This window comes from Leptonychotes weddellii, chromosome 7 (genome assembly GCF_054177405.1).
Source record: "Leptonychotes weddellii isolate Sample4059 chromosome 7, ASM5417740v2, whole genome shotgun sequence".
Lineage (NCBI taxonomy): Eukaryota > Metazoa > Chordata > Mammalia > Carnivora > Phocidae > Leptonychotes > Leptonychotes weddellii.
The window spans coordinates 95,935,057-95,959,619 of record NC_138375.1 but is presented as its reverse complement, the minus strand read 5'-3'; the positions used below and the strand labels follow the sequence as shown (position 1 = coordinate 95,959,619).

The 24,563-nt window shown below is 37.1% G+C and overlaps 1 protein-coding gene across 5 annotated transcripts in view; it reads left to right on the top strand.

The window, feature by feature from the left end:
* The first annotated feature begins 1,052 nt into the window (after positions 1-1,052).
* Positions 1,053-24,563, top strand: part of SREK1 (splicing regulatory glutamic acid and lysine rich protein 1) — a 41,356-nt gene continuing 17,845 nt past the window's right edge. The window contains exons 1-7 of one of the 5 annotated variants that reach the window (XM_031027280.2): positions 1,053-1,346; positions 10,225-10,358; positions 16,011-16,126; positions 21,562-21,726; positions 21,868-22,046; positions 23,246-23,376; positions 24,257-24,371. In XM_031027280.2, the coding sequence (XP_030883140.1) occupies positions 1,186-1,346; positions 10,225-10,358; positions 16,011-16,126; positions 21,562-21,726; positions 21,868-22,046; positions 23,246-23,376; positions 24,257-24,371 (1,001 nt within the window). In that variant the 5' untranslated portion in view covers positions 1,053-1,185. Of the gene's footprint in view, positions 1,347-10,222; positions 10,359-12,843; positions 16,127-21,561; positions 21,727-21,867; positions 22,047-23,245; positions 23,377-24,256; positions 24,372-24,563 lie in introns of those variants that run through there. The other 4 variants (XM_006732534.3, XM_081826811.1, XM_081826810.1 and 1 more) reach the window with 4 other exon arrangements.

Here is a 24,563-nt window from a genome sequence, read left to right as displayed (position 1 = left end):
TCGAGGCCTGCATCGGGTTCCCTGCTCAGTGAGAAGCCTGCTTCTCCCTCTCCCACTCCCCCTGCTTGTGTTCCCTCTCTCATTGTCTCTCTCTCTCTGTCGAATAAATAAATAAAATCTTAAAAAAAAAAGAGAGAAAGAAAATTGTTTTGGCCCTGTGGACCCACTGAAAGGGCCTCCAGGACCCTCAGCAGGGTTCTGGGGATGGCATTTTGGGAGCAGCTGCTCAGTTGCACATACTTAGTTGTCCCTCAATGGGTTGCAAGTTCTATTAACAGGTAACAGTGTCTGGAACGTAAGGCTCAATAAATATTAGTATCTGCGAAATGAGCGACTAAATGACTAGTTATAAACAGTGACCGCATAGTGTTCATCTTACTGCCTCCTTTTTTTTTTTTAGAATTTATTTATTTATCTGAGAGAGAGAATGAGATAGAGAGGGCATGAGAGGGAGAAGGGCCAGAGGGAGAAGCCGACTCCCTGCTGAGCAGGGAGCCGGATGCGGGACTCGATCCCGGGACTCCAGGATCATGAGGTGAGCTGAAGGCAGTCGCTTAAACAGCTGAGCCACCCAGGCGCCCTTACTGCCTCCTTTTTTTAATTCAATCAGAAATTAAACGTTTTCTAAATTTTTCTTTCTTCCTTTTTTATTAAATTAGGACTTGGCCAATGTTTTCAATAGCAGGGGCGGGGGAGCGGCCTGCATGTGGTCACGACGCGCTACAGTTTGGTGAAGCATTAATCTGCGTTGCCCCAGTCACTCTTCCTTCCCAGCCCCGCACCAGCAGGCCAGGCCTCTTGGTTCCCCAGTTCTACCTAGATTTAACAACGGAAAGAGCTGGGTCTCCTACGTTTTTAGGAGTACTGAAATTTGATTCAGATGAAGCGGGGCGGGGGGGATCGACAAAAATCCCGACAGGGAGAACACTGACAAGAGTTACGGCTGGGAGACCCGGGAGCCCGAGGCTACAGCCTCTGCCGACCCGCCGGGTTGCCGGGGCGACGCTTCCGGCCGGCGCGCGCAGCCTGGGAGCAGGGGAGTTGTGGAATGGGCGGCTAGACCTGCCCGCCGCCGTGAATTCACCAGCGGGAGCGCGCTCGCGGCCGCGCGTTCTTCGCTTTCCCGGCTCCGTCGCTGACGCGTCGTAGACGTTGGGGAGCGGAGGACAGCAGCAGCGGGTCGGGATGAACAGCGGCGGCGGCTTCGGTTTGGCTTTAGGCTTCGGCCTTACCCCTACGGCGGTGATTCAGGTGACCAATCTGTCGTCGGCGGTGACCAGCGAGCAGATGCGGACGCTTTTTTCCTTCCTAGGAGAAATCGAGGAGCTGCGGCTTTACCCCCCAGAGTAAGTGCTCGAGCACGGCTGGGGGAGGGGCGCGGGCGCCATAGAGACCTCGGGCACCGAGGCGTGGGGGAGAGCGCGGACGGGGGCGCGCGGTGCCCGTCACGTGACCGCCCGGGCTTACCCTGGTGCCCATGTTTGATTAGGGCACCCGGGCGCAGGGCCCCGAGGTCCTGTTCTCCTTGTTAGTTAGACTGTGGGGGTTAACCTCTGCACCGAGCCCTTAGAGAGAATTTAGAGAAGTTGTTTTTTCGTGCATCCCCGGTTTCTGGTCTCCGTCGGGTCCTCGTATTCAGTGCCTCCCCCTTTTCCTTTTTCTTCCCGAACTTAAGATGGCCGCAGGTGGGCCCGGAATAGTCCTCATGGCAAACGCCTGTTAGCGTTTTTGCAATGTGAAAATCGCAGAGACCGCGCCGGAGAAACTGTCCACTTGTTAGGGTCTTAGTGTCAGGCCGTTGTTACTGATTGGAAAGCCTGCGGCTCATGGCAGATTGGAGTTAGGGCTGTATTTGTTCCCCAGGGCGGTGTTCACAAATTGAGCATCTTCTTGGTGAATCTGACCGAGCCCATCCATGTTGTTAAATATCATGTCTTATTCGCCCTTTTGGCAGCGGATTAAAATTTCCGCTTTGAAGGTCACACTGTCATAAGCCTTTCATAAAGAGTATTAGTCGGTGCAGGATTATCCCTGTTGGATGCTTTAAAAGTCTGTCTCTATTTAAAAAGTCTACAACTCGCGGCCACTTCCCAAGCACTGTATTTTGAAGTAAGATTTCCCTTGTATAGTACTATCTACTCAAAATATGTAAGGGGTTTGTGGGTTGTTCACTTTATTACACATACTTTTTTTTTTTTTTAAGATAGAGCTTAGAATCTTAAAATCCTCAGTATTTTGTTCATTGTGTCAAAATCCTTTGAAGGAAGAGCTAGTAGTTGCCCAGGATTTTTTTCTTTAAAAAAAAAAAAATCTGTATTTGACTTTTTGGTTTATTTCATAATGATGCGTGTAGACCTGTTTTCTTTCGGTTTCTATCTGTAAGTACATCGCATTGCCACAGCATAGATACTGATTGGTAAAGGTTAGTGTTTGGATTTTTAAATTTTACTTTTTAAATTTTCTTTTCCTCTCTTGTTTTGAAATATGTAATGTATACGAAAAAGTTGAAAGAATAACACCCACGTTTCCTTCACCTGTATTCGTCTTTGCCAGTTGAGTTGTCTCCCTCTCTATACTTAAACTCCCTCTTTCTTCCCATCCTTTTCAAAGTAGTTGCAGACACCATGACTGTTTATTCCTTAACACTTAAGTATGTATCTCTTCAGAACAGGTACATTGTTCTACAATACCACAATACTATTAACATGTTTAAGAAATTTAACATTGATAAGGTATAACAAGTAGTTCATATTTAAATTTTCCCAGTTATTATAACCATGTGTTTTTTCTTTTTCTTTTTTTGGTCTAGAATGTAATGAGAAACCACCCATTTTATTTGGTTGTTACCTCCTTTAATCCAGAACAGTCCCCTGTCACCTTTTTAAAAGTGTTTCATGACATTGACATTTTGTCTTGTAGTTTGTAAATCTGGGCTTATATAGATTGTTTCTACATGATTAGATTCAGATAATACATTTTTGTCAAGAATACTTCATAAGTGCATGTATATACATATTTATTGACCAGCTGCGGCATTTATAGTTTGCATATCTTATTTAACTTTTGAAAATGCTTTCTGCTGTCTCTTCATTTCAGCATTCAGAACGTTTTTTTATTAATTGAGAAGTGTTTGGGAGAGGGCTGTACCCTTAAGAATTGGAATCAAGCAGTAAAATATTTTGTATATGAACCTTTGTAAACTAACCTTGCTTTCAAGGTTGTGGTAATAAGGTATCTCGTAGAAGAAGTATATCACAGAATATTATTCAACGCCAACATAATACCACTTTCATAGTTAAAACCAGGGTATGGGTGGCAGTATGCTGCCAGTTATTCTCTGACATTTAGTGATGGGCTGTTTTTTGAAATCACATGTTAATTACTTGGAGTTTCAAAGTCAAAGAGAATAAAAAGCTGTTTACTTAAACATGGTGGAGTTAGTGTGTCACAAACTGTAATACGTTTTGCAAAATTGTAACATAAACATAGCACATATGGGCCCTGCAAAATTCTTAATCAGTTTTTCCTGAAGTGTAATCCCTTATTACTGTTTTTCAAAAATACTGCCATGCTTTACTAACAGTGTGTTTTCTGCTCTATGGTGAAGTTGTCATAACCTGGTTTTTATATTAAAGATGTGTTTGCAAATTTGAGCTGAAAAGGGTAACAGTGCAATAGTAGTAGTTGTATTGAAGACAGATAACTGTTTTGTAGTGTCTCGGAAATAGTACTTTATGATTCATGTTTGGAACCTGAGTAGAATTTCATTTGTTTTAAATTTGGAAATGCGTTTCTTTAAAAGAATGTGAAAACAGTTTCTCATTAACATTTTAAGAATTTGCTAATATGAAAATTCACATTTTAAATTTAACTCTTGGAATGAGGCTGGGATTCAGTTTCTTAGTTTTTAAACATCGGTAATTAGTGTGAACATTCATTATATATGTTAAAAATTCTTTTTTAAAAAATTTTTTTAAGAGATTTTATTTATTTGACAGCGAGAGACACAGCGAGAGAGGGAACACAGGCCAGGGGGGAGTGGGAGAGGGAGAAGCAGGTCTCCCGCTGAGCAGGGAGCCTGATGCGGGGCTCCATCCCAGGACCCTGGGATCATGACCTGAGCGGAAGGCAGACGCTTAATGACTGAGCCACCCAGGCGCCCCTATGTTAAAAATTCTTAATTGTGCTCTTTTTTGTGCTGCCGGATGATAAATACCCAGAATTTTTGTTTTCACTTGTTGCACAACAAATGAATATCATGTCATGAAAACCTTTTTACCACAGTAAGAAACTTTTGTAGTTTTTTAGTCACCTTTTTTTTTTTTTAAGGTATACTGTACATACAGAAAAGTGTATGGATAAAAATACAGCTTGATGAATTTCCACAAAGTGAACACCTGTGTAATCAGCACCCACATCAGGCTTATCTGCACCCTAGCATTTTCCCAATGTCCCCCTTCAAGTGACTAACCCCCGAAGGCTAATCCTATCCTGATTTCTAACATTATGTCTCACATTAACACCTGTGTTTTTTTTTTTTTTTTTTGCTGGTTTTCTTCACTTCTCTGGACTTCAGAAGTATTAATAAGCAAGGAAAAATGTGTCAACTGCTTATTTATTTAGTTAAAAAAATTAGAACCAATATAGCCATTTTATGAGAAAGAGAGAAAAACACCACTTAATGATCTTCTCTCTTCATATCTTCTCTCTTCATTTCTGTCTGTTTGCCTGCAGTCCTTTTAATATGTGCTTATTTTAATGTAGTGTAATCAAAGGATTTATACACTGATGGTGAACTTTTTTCATTCAACATATAAGTATTTTTCCATATTCCTGTGTCTTATTTATAGTAATAACATTTAAAAGGCTGTAATTATGTCTTAAGTGTATTTTTCAAATTGTCATTAGCTATATTGATTCCTTTGTATTGGTGTTTTAAGTCAATGGATTTTAGCTGGAAACATTTGAAAATGTATCTTTTTGATTGTCTGCATTGGTAGGAGCGCCTTCTGGCATTTGGTGGGCAAGTGTCAGTAATTCATAGAAGATCTTAACATAAGGAAAAATTGTGCCATCCAAAGTACCACTAAAGTCCTGCTGAGAAACACTTACAAATTATGTGTCAGTTAATATTTTTATACATAAGTCTGTGTACTTTGTCCATGCTTTGGAGTATATCCTTTTTGATAGACCCTACAGTAAAAGACTGGATATATTAGTACCACTTGACTTTTTTTTAAAACGATTGTACTGTGCCATCACCAAGTTTAATGAAAAACAAAATAACCAGTTAGAGCCTAGGAAATTAAACTGATGCTCAAAAATTTGGTTCTGTAATTTCTGCATTAAAGTCCTAGTCAGGGGGTGCCTGGGTGGCTCAGTCGTTAAGCGTCTGCCTTCGGCTCGTGTCACGATCCCGGGGTCCTGGGATCGAGCCCCGCATCGGGCTCCCTGCTCGGCGGGGGGGCCTGCTTCTCCCTCTCCCACTCCCCCTGCTTGTGTTCCCTCTCTCGCTGTGTCTCTCTCTGTCAAATAAACAAATCTTTTTAACAAATAAATAAACTCCTAGTCAGAAATTCTGAATTTTTGGAAAAACGATTGTAGAAAGTTTTATATTTGGAAAAAAAAAACAAAAACAAAATTTTATTCAACAAATGAGGTGGAAATAAAATTTGCTATTTTGGTCTCCTGCTACTTCCCTTAGAAGCATATGTTTAGACCAAATGGAATATGTAACGCCCTTTTAAAAATTAAAACTCTAGGTCAAAATTACACTTAAAGATGACAGTTCTATTTAATTAAAAATAAATATTTAAAAGATTAGATGTATTAAAATGGAAGCTGTAAATATAAAACTTGGAAACAATGAAGTATAAATAAATACACATTTGTTGAGAAATTCATCTTCTGTATTTAGGCTTGCCACTGTATTGTATTTTAGATTGTAATGCTCAAAATAAAATAGTGTTAACGTAAGTTGATCTCTATTCTGTATTTTAAGAAAGGTAATTGGAGATGAAGATAAAATTCTTTAGAACAGTGGTGTAGCTGTGTCTGGTGTCCACACTTCTATGATAATGCTTGGTTCGCACAGGTCAGCCTTTCTTATCCAGTTCTGGGCTTCTCAAATCTTTGTAGTCTGTCATAACATGAAGTTGCTTTACCATCCAGGCTCATATTTCCTTTTCCTTTGGATGTTTTAAATTTGAAATGATCTGGGTTTTAAGTAGGGGTATTGGAAAATGTGTTTTCAGTTTTCAATAGTGATTATTTAGGTTTCCATTCTTTCACAGAAGGATCTGTCCATTTAGGGAATGTACTTTCAGTGGTGGTTTGTTAGGTTCTTGAAGATTTCAGTGCTAAAAGAGAGTATACTTGTAATTGCTAGGGCTTTAGTAGCTTATTGTAATTATAGGTTTTTTTGCGGGGGTGGGGAGTACTGATTGCAAAAGACAGAAACAGCCCTACCCAGTCTAGCTCGTGAAGAGAGAAAATTATTAAAAAGATGAATATTCTCCTAAATTGAAATAAAGACTAGTATTAAGTAGGCCTCATGGGGACTGGGAACCAGAAAGATAATCAGCATCCAAGGCGACTGTCTGCCTCTTCTCAGAGGCTTTATTGTCTGCTCAGTTTGTTTCCGTGTATCTGCTCTATTTTCTTTGCAGACTTATTTTGTACTCAGTATTTTGGCATCTGGCCCAAGCCCTGAGTATAAGTGACTTTTTAGCCCAAGAGAGAGAATCTGATTGTTTAAGTGGATTTGATCAAACCACCCAAATTATAGGTTGTTGTTAGCCAGTAAAATGGGCCCTTGTGTCATGTGGCCAATCAATTGTGGCTAGAGGCTTCCAAAATCTGTTGAGAGTTTTCACCTAAGAAAATGGATGAGGCTGTGCTAAAAGTGTATAGAATGCCCTGGTAGCACATAGAGGAGAGGTCCTTAATCACTGATGCCTTAAAGTAGCTTTCCAGAAGACTTGGAAACTTGAGTCTTGAAGAAAAGTGGAATTACCACTCAAAAAGAGAGGAAGGATATCATAGGCAAATGGAACATGTGCAAAGATGACCCAGATATTCAGAATGTGTTCTGGACACCACAAGTATTTCTAATGCCTGGTTTTTGGGAGCATGTAGATGATAAAGCAAGAACAGAAGGGTGTCTTTGAGGAAATTTAAGCAGTGGAATGACATGACAAAATTTATAGTTTTGAAGGATCACTCTGGCAGCTTTTGTGAAAGACCATTATTAAAGAGTTGGGTTTGGAGTCACTGTGATTGTTTAGGAGCCATTGTAATAATCTGGGTGAGAAATGATGAGGGCCTGAATTAAACTCCTGATAGTGAGAATGATAAAAGAATTCATGTGACAAATATTTGGGATACAGTCTTCACAGGATTTAATGACCACTTGGATGAAGAGGGAAGGGCCAAGGATGGAAACACCCTCAAATCTCAGTAGTTGTGTAAAACCAGATTATTTCTTAGTCTAAGCTTGTGGAGTAGGGAACTCTACTTATTGTGGTCACTCACTTTGGGATAAAGCCGATGTAGCAGCCACCCATTTCTCAAATGTTGCTGGTCACTGTGGCAGAGGAAGAGAGCCAAGCAGTGACCCTTAAAGCTCCTGAATGTCCGTTCTGCTCATATATAATTGGCCAAAACAAGTTGCTTGGGCATACCTGACTTCAAGGAACAAAGAAATGGAATTTTACCATGTAGCCAGAAGCGATTTGGAAGTATTTAGTGAACGGTACTAATGATGGTTACATTTAATGACTCCTAGATTTATGACTTGAGTAATATGGTGGTATTTTTAACTGAGAGATGAAGTGAGGATGACCACCAGGACTGGTGAGAAAGAAGGATGATGAATTTATTTTAGACTCCATAACTTTTTGGGGGTGGGCCCTGTGACCATCAAGGAGTAATATTCCAGCAGACATTTGGATCTGGGAGTCAAAAGCTCAAGAGAGGCCTAAATTGGAGATTTGGTAATGTGAAGGTGAGTTAAGTGTGGATACGACTGTTTTTACCTCAGTGACAAATTCATAAAGTGTTTGACTTAGATGTTTGTGTGGGGAGGTGGGGAGTAGGCATCATTGGAGTGGGCCTGTTGAAGCCTGCATTGGATAACCTTAGGCAGGAGTGAATTGAGCTGGGTTGGGTGAGAAAGAGGTGGTTTCATTTTGTCAACTTTCATTACCCTGACAAGTTATGTTAATAATAATATAAATAATTTCAAGTTCTCAATGCTAATATGTTTTATTGTCACAGTGTTTTGGTAATAGCATAAATTTGTATGTTTAACTGTTATCAAGATGGATTTGTTGCTTTATGTGATTTTTTTTTATTTTAAAAATGGCTAATATTTGGAATTGCTAATTAAATAGTACATTAAAATGCTTTTAAAATTCCTTTTTTTTTTTTTTTAGAGAGAATGGGAGAGGGAGGGAGAGCATCTCAAGCAGGCTTCATGCCTAGTGTGGAGCCTGACATGGGGCTCAATCTCAACAACCCTGAGATCATGACCTGAGCACAAATCAAGAGTCGGACACTTAACTGACTGAGCCACCCAGGCACCCCTAAAATGCTTTTAAAATTCTTGATTAGTTGAATGATTAAGATTGCACAAGATTTGGATTTAGATAATTAGACTTTAAGTCCCACCTTTGCCATTTACTAGGGCTAGGATTATGGTCAACTTTCTTGACTTGTTTTGTAAACTAAATTGTTACTGTACAAGGCAGAGATGATATTTTTCAGATCATCTCACTTCTTTCTTAGTGTCAAAAATCTAAATGCTTTAGGGGCGCCTGGGTGGCTCAGTCGTTTAGCGTCTGCCTTCGGCTCAGGTCATGATCCCAGGGTCCTGGGATCGAGCCCCGCATCGGACTCTCTGCTCAGCGGGGAGCCTGCTTCTCCCTCTGCCTCTGCCCCTGCTTGTGCTCTCTCTCACAAATAAATAAAATCTTTAAAAAAAAAACAAAAAACTTAATGCTTTAAAGGAGTGTATTCTATAGTAGGTGTATATTTAGTTTGGGTGTTTTTTTTTCTTGCTAAAGACAATTTTAGACTTTAATTGAAAATAATCTTGGACAGACTGACAAAATGATCATCAGTGAATATAGTATATTTTGCAGTCTAACAAGATGGATTCATATTATGGAAAAACTGCTTTCATCTGTGTTATGTGGTTTTCTTACTACACGTCTACCTAGATTAAACTGAATCTGGTACGATTTAGAAGAGTATGTTCTTTTGCATATAAAATACGTTAAATTTTGTTTGTAAAATCTTTTGTCTGGAAAATCACAATGCTGCCTAGCTTAAAGCAGTCTCTAGTACATGTGAAAGACCTTAATTTTAATTCTGTGTTATCTGTTTGCAAGACTCTGGTGAAGTTTTTAGTGATCTAAAACCTGGGGAGTCACATTAGGAAGGGTTGAAAATGGTTACAAAATTTGAAGTCATGAGGATTGGGACTTTTATAAAGTGATTTTGCTTCAGATGATAGACTGAATATTTTTGGGTTAAATCTGCTGTTTTCAATTTTGCTCTGTTTAGGAACTCGTTAATTTACATTTCCAGTTTTTACAAATAAAACGATAGGCCTTCCTAGATTGTTGTCAACTTTTGCAGACGAATCACCATGAAAAGACTTAAGTTTTGCCTAGTACAGCCACTCTGGAAAACAGTATGGAGGATTCTCAAGAAGTTAAAAATAGAACTGCCCTTCCACCCAGCAATTGTACTACTAGGTATTTACCCAAAGAATACAAAAATACTAATTCAAAGGGATACATGCACCCCGAAGTTTAGAGCCAAAATGTGGAAACAGCCCAAGTGTCCATTGATTGGTGAATGGATAAAGAAGCTTATACTATGCAAAATAAGTTAGAGAAAGACAAATACCATATGATTTCACTCATATGTGGAATTTAAGAAATAGCAAATGAGCGAAGGGGAGAAAGAGGGAGGCAAACCGAGAAACAGACTCTTAACTATAGAGAACAAACTGATGGTAACTGTATATTAACCAACTGGAATTTAAATAAAAACGTGAAAATGCAAATCTTTTTATGTGCTAATGATCCTTAGCAATAAAAATTCTTGTCTTGATTATGTAAGATTATATGAAGATCTAAGAAAGAAATTTCAAATGAAAATGACAAAACCAACCAAATGTTTATTAGTCCAATTGTTTTTCTTTTTATCTTGCAGCAACGCACCTCTTGCTTTTTCTTCCAAAGTATGTTATGTTAAGTTTCGTGACCCATCAAGTGTTGGCGTGGCCCAGCATCTAACTAACACGGTTTTTATTGACAGAGCTCTGATAGTTGTACCTTGTGCAGAAGGTTGGTATCTCCCGTGTTTTTTCCTATTATTTTAATCTCTGTCCTGTGTGTTACTACCTTTGGCTTTCCTAGAAATTGGTAGGTAGATAGTACATTGTTGTGTGTGTGTGTGTTTAAGAATGAAATTTGGAGAAGAAAAGAATTTTTACCTAATAATAAAATACAGTGGTTAATTTATTACTTATGTATGCTTGAGATTTAATAGCCAAACATTTAAAAAAATTCATGAATGACTTGTGGTTTGCTTTGGCTTTCTGTAGTCAATTTGCAAGTTGTAAACAAAGCTTTCTGAAATTAAAATATTAAATTGGTAGGGGAAGTTATTTTAAATTTATAAACAAGTGAACATTTGCCCCTGTGTACACAATATTAATGATATGACATAAATAAAAACTGTACATTTTGCCAAATTTGGGGTTAAATGGTATTTATGTTCATTAGAAAAATACTCTTAATTTAATCTCTGAAGTATCCTCTTAAGGTAATTCACCTTGTCATTGACACCATTATTGCATATTCATTGTGATTGCTATGCAACTGGAATTTATTTTTTTCTTTTAATGGCTTGCTTTTCTTGGGGGGTGGGATGTGTAATTGAATGGAAAGTAATTTTCCAAAGCTTCCATCAAGGAAATAGTTGTGGAAGATGGGAACAAGTCCAAAAGCCTTATAGTTATTAAATTAATTTAAGACTTAACCTGCTTTAAGAGCTAATTATTACCAATACTTATTTTTTAGTTATTTCCGTTTACAGAGCCATTCACATATAATAGGCTGTGCTGAATTTGACAGTTCTGGTGTGTAGTTAACTTTTATTTAGAGTACACACTGTGGTGTGTGTACATTTATTTTAGAATAGGTTATTGTAATTTAAATGTCCTTAAAGTATGTTTTCCCTGGTGGATGGTGGTAACTGTTGTACAATGTAAAAAATTTACCTGGAACAATTTAAGGAGCTTTCATATGTAATGTTTTAAAGCCTCTTTTAGAAACCAGGCTAATATTAAAATAACTTGATATATGGTACACAGTGCTGCACTTTTAAAGTTTGATGCTTATTTCAGAATGCCTATTCTGGGATGTCAATAACATTACAGTTAGATACAGTAGGTACCATTCTTTTGGTTTTGAAGACCCAGAATAGGACATTCTGGATTTTTTCTCAGATGAATTTGGAAGTATTTTTCCCATGCCTGGGGAAAGGTAGAATAAAAATGGATTAAAGTTAATTATTTGCTGTATCTGTCCTTATCTATTGATCTGTAAGGGGACAGTGAGCCCAGAATTGGAGAGCAAGGTGAGAAAAGAGCTGGTAAATGGTTTAGTTCTGCATACCAAGTTCATACCAGTTTCACACCAGGTAAACTGCATGGGAAAAAAATCAGAAGTTTTATTAAATGGGAATATTAATCATAGAACACTATGCTACCAGTAGTGCAGGATCTTGTATTATGTTAGCTTACTGAATTGGAAGGAAGAATTTTTTATCAGTGTTGCTTTGTTGGAACCTTGCTATATTTTCATAGAATTTTTCATATATTTGAGAAGCCCATACTGTGATTTGTCATAAGTGTTCAGGGTTATGGGCATGTAGAGCTTCTCTTTTTTGTCTGTTTTACTTAATAGAGCTTAATAAATACACATTTATTATAATAGCTCTTAAATATTTTTAATATTACCACTTTGAGACAGTCTCTGGTTTTGAACATGAAAGTTTAAGCACATTTTTATTGCAGTTTAGTTGTAAGTAAGTGTTTTAGAACACTGATAAAATAATTGCTATTAGAGAAACATTCAGATACACATTTTTCATTAGTTTAACTAAATACCACCGAATAACCTTTTAGAATCTGAGGAGTGTTACAGTGAGCTGTAAAGATCTGATTATGCACCGCAAGCAAAGTAATAATGTGTTATTATACTGAAAAAGATAGCAAAGTGAGTTTGAAATAAACCAAAGGAAAGAGTTCCAGTGGAGTAAGTTCTTTTAGAGGAAGATGGGGTGCTGTAAGCATTCTTCTATTTACTTCACTGGTTGCATTCTTTCTTTGATGTTATAGAAACAGCATTGTGAAAGATATGAGAAAACCATAGAAACAGTTTTAAGAAAAGTTTTTTCATTTTCTTTCAATTTGCTGTTTTTGTAATGTAGTTTTGTAACAAGATCCTAAGCTGTATAAGTAATGTTTGATGTGTAAGAGTTTCATGCGTATTAAGCATTAGCTATTGTTAATAAAACATGCCATTTCAAAATAAAATATGCTTTCATTATACTTGTCCAGATATGACCTCTTTTTGTTGTTGCGTGCATCTCAGATTTCTTTTTTATAAATGTTAACACTTAGAAAAAGATAAGGTCAAACATAACAAGGGTGTCAAGCCTAATCATCAGTCGTAACTTTATGTCCACATTTTCTGGTAGATGGATTTTGACTATTAATTTGGTTTTGTATGTTTTCTCTATGTGATATTTGTGCATTATTAGATGACTAGACTGGCCAAGGCAGACCTGTTACACTTGCCTGAGTTAGGCATTGTTTGCCATGCCACTAAACCTGCCGTCAAGTGAAACCTTCATTGGGGAAATGAGATCGGAGTCTGAACCGCAGAAGATGGACGCCCTGTCTCTGTTTTTTATTGTTTTACTTTAATTTCATTTCTTTTTCTTTATTTTGTCCCTTTTTTTGTTTTTGTTTTTGTTTTTGTTTTGTTAAATCTCTTTCACTTTAACTTGTGAGCTGGTTTTCCAGTTCTTTGTAAATGGTATTCCATTAAGGGTTCATAACATTGCTTTGCAGATTATATTGGGAGATGATTAGCAGAGCTCAATCTCAGAGTGAAATAAATTTTCATAGTAAACCTAGGATACAGTGTTGTGAAGCTCAGTGTGAGTCTTAATTGGTGTTTATAGACTGCATAGTACATTTTGTTCTCGAAACACTAAAACACTGTTAGAATTCTTAGGAACATTTCCTGACCTCATTGCAACATTTCAGATTTTTCTCCCAAATCTACATCTTTCATAAAAACCAATTAACAGCTTCTAATTTTCACCCCCCCCCCCAGAATTGTAGACATACAGAATCCTCAAGGAAAATAAGTAAATTTTTTAGAATAATCTAGGGATAGAGGACAAGCAGAGACATTCACTTTTTTGACTTATTTACTACAGAAAGAACTTATTTCCTTGACTTACAAAGACTTTTACTTGCCTGTGTGGGGAATGGATATTGGACAAACTTTGAAAACTTAACTTGGCATGTGTATTTCTCTGCTTGAATTTTTTGAAAAAATTTCAGGTGTTACTAGCTTCTAAATGGATTCTGAGATTAGGACTATTAATACTCTGAGAGATGTTTTTCCTCTCAGTTGTCTTTGAGGAGTATAGTTTGGGAAAAATGCTAAATGCTTGTTTGTTTTATATTTTTATATACTCTGGTAGTATTTGGAGGATAAATTTGATAGAATTCTGTCTTGGGAGTTAAGCAATGGAACTTTTTTCTTATGTCTTTAATGGTAATTAAAATAAAAAATGTGCTTACAGTTAGACTTAATATTTATAATAGTTTATTACTACTATGAGAGGTAGTGAGAGTCAGATAACTGATTGATACTTTCTTTAAGCCAAAAGTGAAAGTATGATATTAATTATTCATCTTTTGGCCTGTGTTGAATATTTTTTATTTTGTGTAGTCTTTCTACACTGTCTTTTATGGGCAGTTTTGCTTACTTAATTGACAAGTAATCTTAAATTGGGGACATTAATAAATTGAAACAATTAGTTTGTTTTTTGGGTACATAAATTAGGGTGACAAAGCATAAGATTTATGCTACAGGACCTCAGTCGAATTTATCAAGATGTGTTCAGGTTTTATAAGCATTAAAAATAATACCTATTTATAACAGTTAAAATGGGTTTGGTAGCAATCTAAATAGCTTAGTATATATAGGTGGGTATATAGATACATGTATTAATACCAGTAACTAATAAATATAAAATAAATTGTTATTTGATGTCTTCAGTAAGGCCTACCTACCTTTTATTTATGCATGTTAAAAAATCTGTGCTTGTGCAGAATTTACACTGAAATAATAAAATAACTGTTTTTGAAATCAGTAAATTAATGTAGACTTAGATGTTGCAAAATTTAGGAAAAAGTAGACATTTGTTAAAGCTAATCAAATGTAATTTTTCTGTTCCTATAAATAAGGTGTAACCATTATTTAAAGCAAAATTTAAAAGCTGTCTTGAATTCCATCCATGTTTAGAGGTATATTCAGATAATATTGTTTAGAGATTTATCCCTCCACATCTGGTTGTTTTAAGTAGAATTTTTACTTCTAAAATCCAGCATGGTGCTTTTGAAAACTTACTCCATATGCTATTTCCAATTTAGTGTGACTTTGTACACTGTGTTTTAAATTATTTTTCAGGACTCCATAATGGAAATAGATAGCCAACTACATATAACTATAAGTAGTTCTTCCAAAATAGATATACGTAGTCAACTTTCTAGGAGATAATTTTAGCGGTGTCAGTAAGAAAGAGAGGACACAAAGGGAAAATGTGTGAAAGTTGCAGTTCATATCAAAATTAATTGATAAGAGTCTAGTAATTAAAAGGCAAATTGATGAACTTTAGAATAAATTTTTCATTTTTTAGTTGTAAGGATTTTTTTTTCTTTTTAGTGTCTAAGATTATTTTAGTGTTACTGTCATTTTTATTAGGCAGTTAAGATGTTTATAAGCAAGACATTTAGGCATTAACCCCCTTCTTCAGATAAGTATACATAAATTGGTTCTAAAAGTCAGGACTTTAAGAAGTTTCCTGAGACAAGGGAACTTTTTTTGTTAGTGATTTTCAAAAATTTTAGTAGTTTCACAAGGCATAGTTTTTGGAATTGGATTCTTTTAGGCATCTCTGACCTGGTTGGTGAGATGTCTTTTTAACCAGCTGGGTGTAGGCATCCTTTAAATTGAAGCTGATTACATGGAATAGGCTTTTGGTTTTTTCTGTCTACTTGAAATTGAATGGAATTTATTGGAAGGTTATCAAAACTGTTTGCATCACCAGTAGGTAGTTTTAGTAACCAGGAGCACTCATTAAGGAACAAATTTCAATTCGCACATATTTGTTTTTTCTTTTTCTTTTTTTTGACTAATTTGGTTATTTGCCATTTCTGGGGATTAAACTTTAAAAAATGTTCTTCTTTTCTGTATCTGATGTTCTGTGTGCTATTAGTGATGCAGCCAACACGAACGGTTGTCATGTGTAACACAACTTTCGATCACCGCGAAAACACCGTCCTGGGAAAGCGTCCATGCTTGATATCGTTTGGTTCATGAACATTAAGTTTCCAGTACAGGTGACCCATAGCTCAAAGTGTTAAATAATTGTCTACATTATTCAATTTTTAAAATAATATTCCATTAATGAGATTGTTAGTCTTTGAAGTTTTGCTCACTTTTATTTTTCCTAGTAGAGCAGGATAAAAGGAAAGACTTAAGTTCTTATTTATTTCTTTGTACAGATCTGATAGATAGATTCATTTATTATTATTATTTTTTAAGTGCAAGGGTAATTGTAAAATCATAGTGTAAAGTTTGTGTGGTGTTTCTGCTTTCCGTAATGTTTGGAACTTGCCTCTGCAGGTAAAATTCCAGAGGAATCCAAAGCCCTCTCTTTATTGGCTCCTGCTCCGACCATGACAAGTCTAATGCCTGGTGCAGGCTTGCTTCCCATACCGACCCCAAATCCCCTGACTACAGTAAGTATTACACACCCTCTTCTGAAAGAGATTTATGTTGAACTGTGTAATCATTTGAAAAGGAGCTTAGAAAATTATTTCTGTTTTGAATCGTTTTTTTAAATGAAAAGGATTCAAAATGTCTACTTAATTTTTCTACTTAATGTCTACTTAATCCCCCCCCCCACATTATCACTGACTTAAACTGACTTTTGGAATTATTTCTGAAGTAATTGGGCATTCATTTAACTTTGAGAACTAAAATAGATTATTTGTTAGAGAATCAGTTATTGAAACTAAGCATTTTAGATCGCATGGGGAATTGGAAAATCTAAACTATTTCCCAGTTCAAAAGGACTAAATCTATTAAAGTAAAATAAAATAAAATGATCCACAGCTTTGTAACAGGAAAAAGAATCTCAGAGAAGCATTTGTCTGATACTGAGAAAATACAGCAAGGTAAAAACATAGTAAAGATATTTTTTCATTAACTATGTGCAATTAAATAGGAATTTAGTACCTCCTTTGTGATTTCTAAGAGGGGTTAAAAAAGATTTTGCTGTTACTGGGCTCTTGTCATATTTATCTTAAAGAAGGGTCATTTTTCTTCAAAAATGAATACAAGACAAAATATAAAAGTCACCTTGATTGCAAGTTGTATTTTAGCTTTGTGGTATTGGATTATTAAGGAGTAAACTAATACTAGCTTTATGATAGTAAATTTTTTTTTTTTTAAGATTTTATTTATTTATTTGACAGAGACACAGCGAGAGAGGGAACACAAGCAGGGGGAGTGGGAGAGGGAGAAGCAGGCTTCCCACTGAGCAGGGAGCCCGAGGTGGGACTCAATCCCAGGACCCTGGGATCATGACCTGAGCCGAAGGCAGACGCTTTAACTGAGCCACCCAGGCGCCCCGACAGTAAATTTTTTAAAATACTTTTTTTTTTCTTAGAGATTTTATTTTTTTAAAGGTTTTATTTATTTATTTGACAGAGAGAGACACAGCGAGAGAAGGAACACAGGCAGCAGGGGTGGGAGAGGGAGAAGCAGGCTCCCGCCAAGCAGGGAGCCTGATGCAGGGCTCAATCCCAGAACCCTGGGATCATGACCCTAGCCGAAGGCAGATGCTTAACGACTGAGCCACCCAGGCGCCCCTAGAGATTTTATTTTTAAGTAATCTCTACACTCAGTGTGGGGCTTGAACTCACAACCCTGAGATCAGGAGTTGCATGCTCTGCCAACCGAGCCAACCAGGCCCTCTCCCCACCTTTTTTTTAAAGTAAGTTATACCCCCATTGTGGGGCTCTAACTCACCTGGAGATCAAGGGTCTCAGGCTCTACTGACTAAGCCAGCCAGTTACCCCTTTGATGTAGTTAATTTACCAAAGTTATAAAACAAAGTGCAAAATTTTAGGTCTTTTTTGCATAACTTTGAACTGCTGGAGACCTGCATTGTGATCGCTGGTGGAAATTATTTTTAATTTTTTTTTTTGGCGAGGGGGATTTTTTTTTAATTAATTTAGAGGGGTGGTAGAAAGAGAGGAGGGGCAGAGGGAGAGAGAATCTTAAGCAGGTCCCACACCCAGCATGATGCCTGGCATGGGGCTCGATCTCACAACCCCAAGATCATGACTTGAGCCCAAATCAAGAGTTGGACGCTTAACTGACTGAGCCACGCAGGTACCCCCCCTTTTATTTTAAAGATGTATTTATTTGTTTTAGAGAGAGAAAGAGCGTGAGTGGGGGGAGGGGCAGAGGGAGAGAGAGAATCTCAAGCAGACCCCACTGAGCAAGGAGCCCCTGACACAGGGCTTGATCTCATGATCCTGAGATCATGACCTGAGCTGAATGAGCCACCCAGGCATCCCAGGAAAATACATTTTAATTCATCATCTGATCGTTTGAGTTAAGCTTTTTAGAAATGTTCTAGAAAATTTTATTTTGGTTATATTTTGGTATATTTTAACATATTAATTCCTGGATCACTATCTTTTTTTCAGAAAGTATTGTTTTGCTATCTTGACAATTCTTAGGGTTTATTGAGCAACAGCATAAAGTTTTTATTTAATTTGTTGCCTTGAGGGGAAATGGTTTTCTTTAAACTCAGCTGTAGATATCTATTGTTTTAAAATTTATTTATTTATTTATTTATTTATTTATTTTAAAGATTTTATTTATTTATTTGAGAGAGAGAGAATGAGAGAGAGGAGGGTCAGAGGGAGAAGCAGACTCCCCGCCAAGCAGGGAGCCCGATGCGGGACTCGATCCCGGGACTCCAGGATCATGACCTGAGCCGAAGGCAGCCGCTTAACCAACTGAGCCACCCAGGCGCCCCTTGAACAATTTGAATTAGAAAACGGGACAGGTGGCCCATTGTGACTTGGCTCCTGCTTACCTCTCTGACCTTTTTCCTACCTGTTTTCATGGCTTTGTCTACTTCAGCCATATTGGCTTTGTTGTTTCTGAGACACACCAAGCACATTTTTGCTTTAGGGCTTTTGTACTTACTCATCCTTTGCCTAGAACATTTCGTTTTCAGGGAGGCCATGGTTTCTATGTCAGAAGTGTTACATCAGGGGTGCCTGGGTGGCTCAGTCGTTAAGTGTCTGCCTTCAGCTCAGGTCATGATCCCAGAGTCCTGGGATCGAGCCCTCCATCAGGCTCCCTGCTCGGCAGAGAGCCTGCTTCTCCCTCTGCCACTCCCCCTGCTTGTGTTCCCTCTCTCGCTGTCTCTCTCTCCATCAAATAAATAAATAAAATCTTTAAAAAAAAAAAAAAATAAGTGTTACATCAGGAGCCCAGGTCATCTTTAACCCATCGAAGACCAAAAAGGTAACTAAATACTTAAGTTTCTTAGACCAGGGCTAGAAAGTAGATTAATTAAAAGAAGGGTAATTGTATTGTTACAGAGCACCTGCATTCAGTAGAACTTTCTGCTGTGCTGAAAATGTCTGTATCTGTACTATCAAGTGTGGTAGCCACTGGCAAAGTGCGCCTATTGAGCACTTGGAAGCAGTCCCTGAATTTTAACTAAAATTCAGATAACTGTATGGGATTAGAGACTGCAATATTAAATAGCATAGGTGTAGCAGAAGGGTATAGTAAAAAAAAGAGACAGGGAAAAGTTTCTTAAAAAGAGCTGAATGATCTTTAAGTTTGAGAAACTTAAAGGTTAGATGGATTAGATGGTTTGGAAAAGCCCATTCCAAGTGTGTGTGTGTTTGTGTGTGTGTGTATATATATATATAATGTCCCAGTGGAGAAAATTTGCAGGTCAAAGGGATTGACAACTGGGAGTGCCTTGAAAGACTTGCTCAGTGCTTTAAATCCATGCAAAACTATTAAATAATAAGAGTCATATTTGTGATTTAACTTAAAGATATATAATAATTCTCTTGCACAGTAAAAAAAATTTAATGGGGGCGCCTGGGTGGCTCATTTGGTTAAGCGTCTGCCTTTGGCTCAGGTCGTGATCTTGAGGTCCTGGGATCGAACCCTGCATCTGGCTCCCTGCTCAGCGGGGAGCCTGCTTCTCCCTCTCTCCTGCTCCCCCTGCTTGCTCTTTCTCTCTCTCTGAAGTAAATAAATAAAAATCTTTAAAAAAAAATTTAATGTAATGACCCTCAAACATCTGTGTGCCTTATGATACCATAGAAGATAAGGTGTTGGGGGAAAAAAGGAGTGTCAATGCATAAGCAAACCATGGAGAAAAACTAGGCTTAGAGGGTGGTAGCCTTGATTCAGAGATCACTCACCCATTTTGAATTAAGATATTTTATACAACTTTATGATAACTTGAAGTGGTAATGCTGAGCAACAAATCCAAGATGTTAGTAGCAAGATACCACAGATTATATAATAAATACTATGAAGAAAAAAAGTGATGTGGTAGAGAGTAAGTGAAGCTTTATATAAAGTCAGGGAAAGCCTCTTGGAGGGGATGAGTGACCTGATGCTTGAAGGATTTGGCTGGCAGAAGCTGAGGAAGAGTTTTTTGGCAGAAAGAACGCCAAGCAAAAGCCCTAAGGTGGGAAAAACTTTGTCTTCAGGGTACAGAATGGCAGTCAGTATAGTCGATGCTTTGGAAATGGGGGCAGTGGTAGTATGTGTTTTGAGTTATTGGAAGGATAGACAGCATATTGATTATAGGGCTTTTGGGCCATGGAAAGGAATTTGAATTTTATTCAAAAGGTAATTAGAAGCCATTGATTGGCTTTAAGCAGGGTAAGACATAATTTGACATTTTATTTATTTATTTAAAGATTTTATTTATTTGACAGACAGAGAGGGAACACAAGTGGGGGGGTGGGAGGGGGAGAAGCAGGCTTCCCGCCGAGCAGGGAGCCCGATGTGGGGCTTGATCCCGGGACCCTGGGATCGTGACCGGAGCCGAAGGCAGAGGCTTAACGACTGAGCCAGCCAGGCGCCCCTAATTTGACATTTAAAAAAGATCATACACAGGCCGATGCGACACCTGTAATTGATACTTGTTTCATCAACTTACGTTTTTACCTTTCGGAAGTGTTTTTACATAGTATTTGTTTAATCTTAGTTTCATTGCTCAAAATTTTCTTTCTTTTTTTGGAGAGGGGGAGATAGAGAGAGGGAGGGTTTGGGAGGGGGAGAGAGAGAATGTTACGCAGGCTCCATGTCCAGCGCAGAGCCTGATGCAGGTCTCATCACACAACCCTGAGCTGAAATAGGGTTGGATGCTTAACTGACTGGGCCACCCAGGCACCCCAGTGCTCAAAGTTTTCTTAAATCTCATAAATGGAAATGAAAGTTATAGCTGGTTTTCCCTTGAAATGTCTTCTCATTAGTTCTGCAAAGTCTTCTGTTTTCAAATTTTGAGATACTCTATCTTTCCTGGTTTAAGTTCACATTAAAAACATACTCCTTAATGCTTGAACTAAAAACTGAATTTCGTAATGTTATGAAAGATCATTCAAAGGTTTTGTCCTTTTCCCATCAAAGTATAGGTGAGTTCAGCTTTTCAGTTTTCTTTTCTTAGGTAAACTTTGTCCCGGTTTCAGTTTTAGTCTGTGCATAGTAGTACCTTGCTTTTTACCACTTGGTAGCTGAGTAGCTTTGGGAAAATTATTTAATTTCTGTAAGTCTTCTTTATCTGTGAAATTGGCATAATACTCATACAGCAACTTTATAGGACATAACTGCTGTGAATAACTTCTGAGAATTGACTGTTCATTTTTAGTTTCAAGTTTGAAAGTAGTTAAAATACCCAGATAGTTAAGAATTATGTTGTATTTCTAATTACACACAGAACTACTGTGACCTCCTTCTCAATAATTCAGACATACACGTTGCTTAAAGTTGGGACTCCCTAGTCACCTTCCATTCTTGTTGAGTTGATCATTTTCTTTTTAAGGTTAAAGAACAGTAATCTTTGATACTAACAGAAAATATGTGTTCTTTCTTTTTTTTTTTTAATTTATAGTTGGGTGTTTCCCTTAGCAGTTTGGGAGCCATACCAGCAGCAGCACTAGACCCCAACATTGCAACACTTGGAGAAATACCACAGCCACCACTTATGGGAAATGTGGATCCTTCCAAAATTGATGAAATTAGGAGAACAGTCTATGTTGGCAATTTGAATTCCCAGGTAACTAATTTAAGAAAAAACTGAGTGGTAGGATCTCTTACTCTTTCCCCCTTCTTCAAAGTCATATCGATTGATAAAGTAATATTTACCTAATTTTTAAAAAAAGAATTACTTTATTAAAGTGTGACTTTGTTTCTTCAGACAACGACAGCTGATCAGCTACTTGAATTTTTTAAACAAGTTGGAGAAGTGAAGTTTGTGCGGATGGCAGGTGATGAGACTCAGCCAACTCGGTTTGCTTTTGTGGAATTTGCAGACCAAAATTCTGTACCAAGGGCCCTTGCTTTTAATGGAGTTATGTTTGGAGACAGGCCACTGAAGTAAGAAACCGTAAACAAAGAAATTTTAATGATAATGGAAAAACTTAAAGTATTTCTGATGTAATTAAGGCTTTTTTTTTTCTTTTTAATAGTAATTGGCAATTTGTGGAAAGGAAGACTTTGTGTTAAGTATAAATGAAATACATGAGTTACCATTTTAGCCTTTAAAGTTGTATTTGAAAACATATTTTCTATTTTATAAGATCTAATTTGATATTAACATTATTTATATACCCTATATAATAATTATAGGTCTTTTCCCATAAGCTCTAATAAAGCAGATTGGGTTTGCATTATGACTAGACTAATGGATGATTGAACATACGAGATGAACTTAGAGTAATACTGTAATAAGAATTTTGATAAATCCAAAATCCCAAGAGGAAAATAATATTAAGTACCCAGAAGTGTTTTAAATCAATCATTTTGAGTTTTAATATTTTTTCATATCGTATTTTGCAAAATGAAAAATTGGTATAGACTTTACATTCTCAAGACCAGAAAATCTATTTCTTGCAGATTATTGAGGCAGCAGTTTTATCTAAATTTCATAGGTAATTGCCTTAGTTATACAGCTTGATCAGGATTCAGCTGTGAAAGGATAAAATTTCTTTTTAGTGAATGCTTGTCTTCTCAGTGTGAAGGGGGTAAAGTGAGACTCACCAGATTCATTTATGTGCATCAGAGAAACCACTTCTGACCTAGTAGGGAAGAGTTTTATCAGGTGCCTCCCACATTCAAAGCTGTATCTGACTCACACATGGTCCAAGATTGATTAAAATTGTGCACATATTTAGCCTCTCCTGCATCCTCCCAGCGTGCAGAGATACCAACAAAATCTTATAATCCAAGATGAGAAATGATGTATTTTAATATTGGTGTCAGCATTTAATTTATTATAATTCTAAGTTGTGTGGAAAAGCAATTGTCCTAGTATATTCAAGTTGTTAAGGAGTCAGCTAGGGTTCAGTTTTTCTTTCTTTTTTCCTTGCTTTTGGCTCTGTTAGCAAGACGTAAAGATGAGTGATGAGATTAATCATGGTTTTGATGTTGGTTTTGATTATTCTGTATTTAGCTGTATCATTCTTAATGTGCTTTCGAGATGTCCTCCGGTTTATAAATATGTGTATCATAAACATTTGTTTCATATTTTGTAAAATATGGTGTGTATTTGTGATATGCTAATATTTTTAATTTAGAATTAATCACTCCAACAATGCAATAGTAAAACCCCCTGAGATGACACCTCAGGCTGCAGCTAAGGAGTTAGAAGAAGTAATGAAGCGAGTACGAGAGGCTCAGTCCTTTATCTCAGCAGCCATTGAACCAGGTAAGGCCACGGTGTTGTTACATAGGTTGCAGTTTAAGATCATAGAACCATAGAACTGGAAGGAATTTTAGAAATTATCTTGTTTAGTCCCTCCATGTTACAAACAAGAAGACTGAAACTCGAGAAAGAGTAAGTGACTTACTAGTGTCAAAGGTCAAAGAACTGGTTAGCACAAATGTTGTGTTTTCCTATGATACTGAATTGAGGCACATTAGCTTGAGTTAATCAGATCTGTATGTTTTTGTAGCAGAGTCAGTGCTCATAAGTGATTGGCTTAAAGCAAAGTGTAAATGTTATTGTGAGGCTAAAAGTAAGAATAAATATAATTAAAAGGTTATAATCAAGCAGGTTCACTTTCCTTCACAGTTCTCATTTTAAAAATAGGAAAGAGAGCCCATGATTGGCAAAATACAAAGACTGTTTTAGCAAGGTAAAGGAACACCTATTCAGACTTTCATGTTGCTTACGGAAAGTTAAAAATCCAATCTAAAAATGTCTAGGTGGTTTACAGTTGAGCAAATTTTCTACATTAGCACTCAGAATTTAAGCTTCACTGCTAGCAAAATAAATGGAGAGAAGATTTAAAATCACTGTCATAGGAATTACAGACATGTTATAATCGTACATTATGGCAGCAACAAAATATTACGAACAGCTGTTTATAATCATCTGGTTTATATGTACTGCTGCAGGGTGGCTGCACTCAACGAGTTTATGCAATGACTTTCTTGGATGTTTCTGAAGGATAATTGCACAGGAGGAGGATGTACAGAGAGTAGGCCCCTTGCACTATATGTGGTACATTCCACTTGTGCCTGATTATTAACTGGGATCTTTAATTGTTCTGAGCTTACACTGCAAAGTGGTTTTTTCCTCCCAGAGTCTGGAAAGAGCAATGAAAGAAAAGGCGGTCGATCTCGTTCCCACACTCGTTCAAAATCCAGGTCTAGCTCAAAATCCCATTCTAGACGAAAAAGATCACAGTCAAAACACAGGTGAGAATTTCTGCTATCATATTTAAAATTTTTTTGGTCTAGTATTTAAAATAGTTAAGATTTTCTGAGTTTTTGTTTATGTATCAGAATTTAGAAATTTCAGTGGAGTTCACCAGGAATTATGCTTATCATTAAATGTTGCTTTAATTATAATACTGTAGTTAAGAATGAAATTTTATCTAATTGATATAT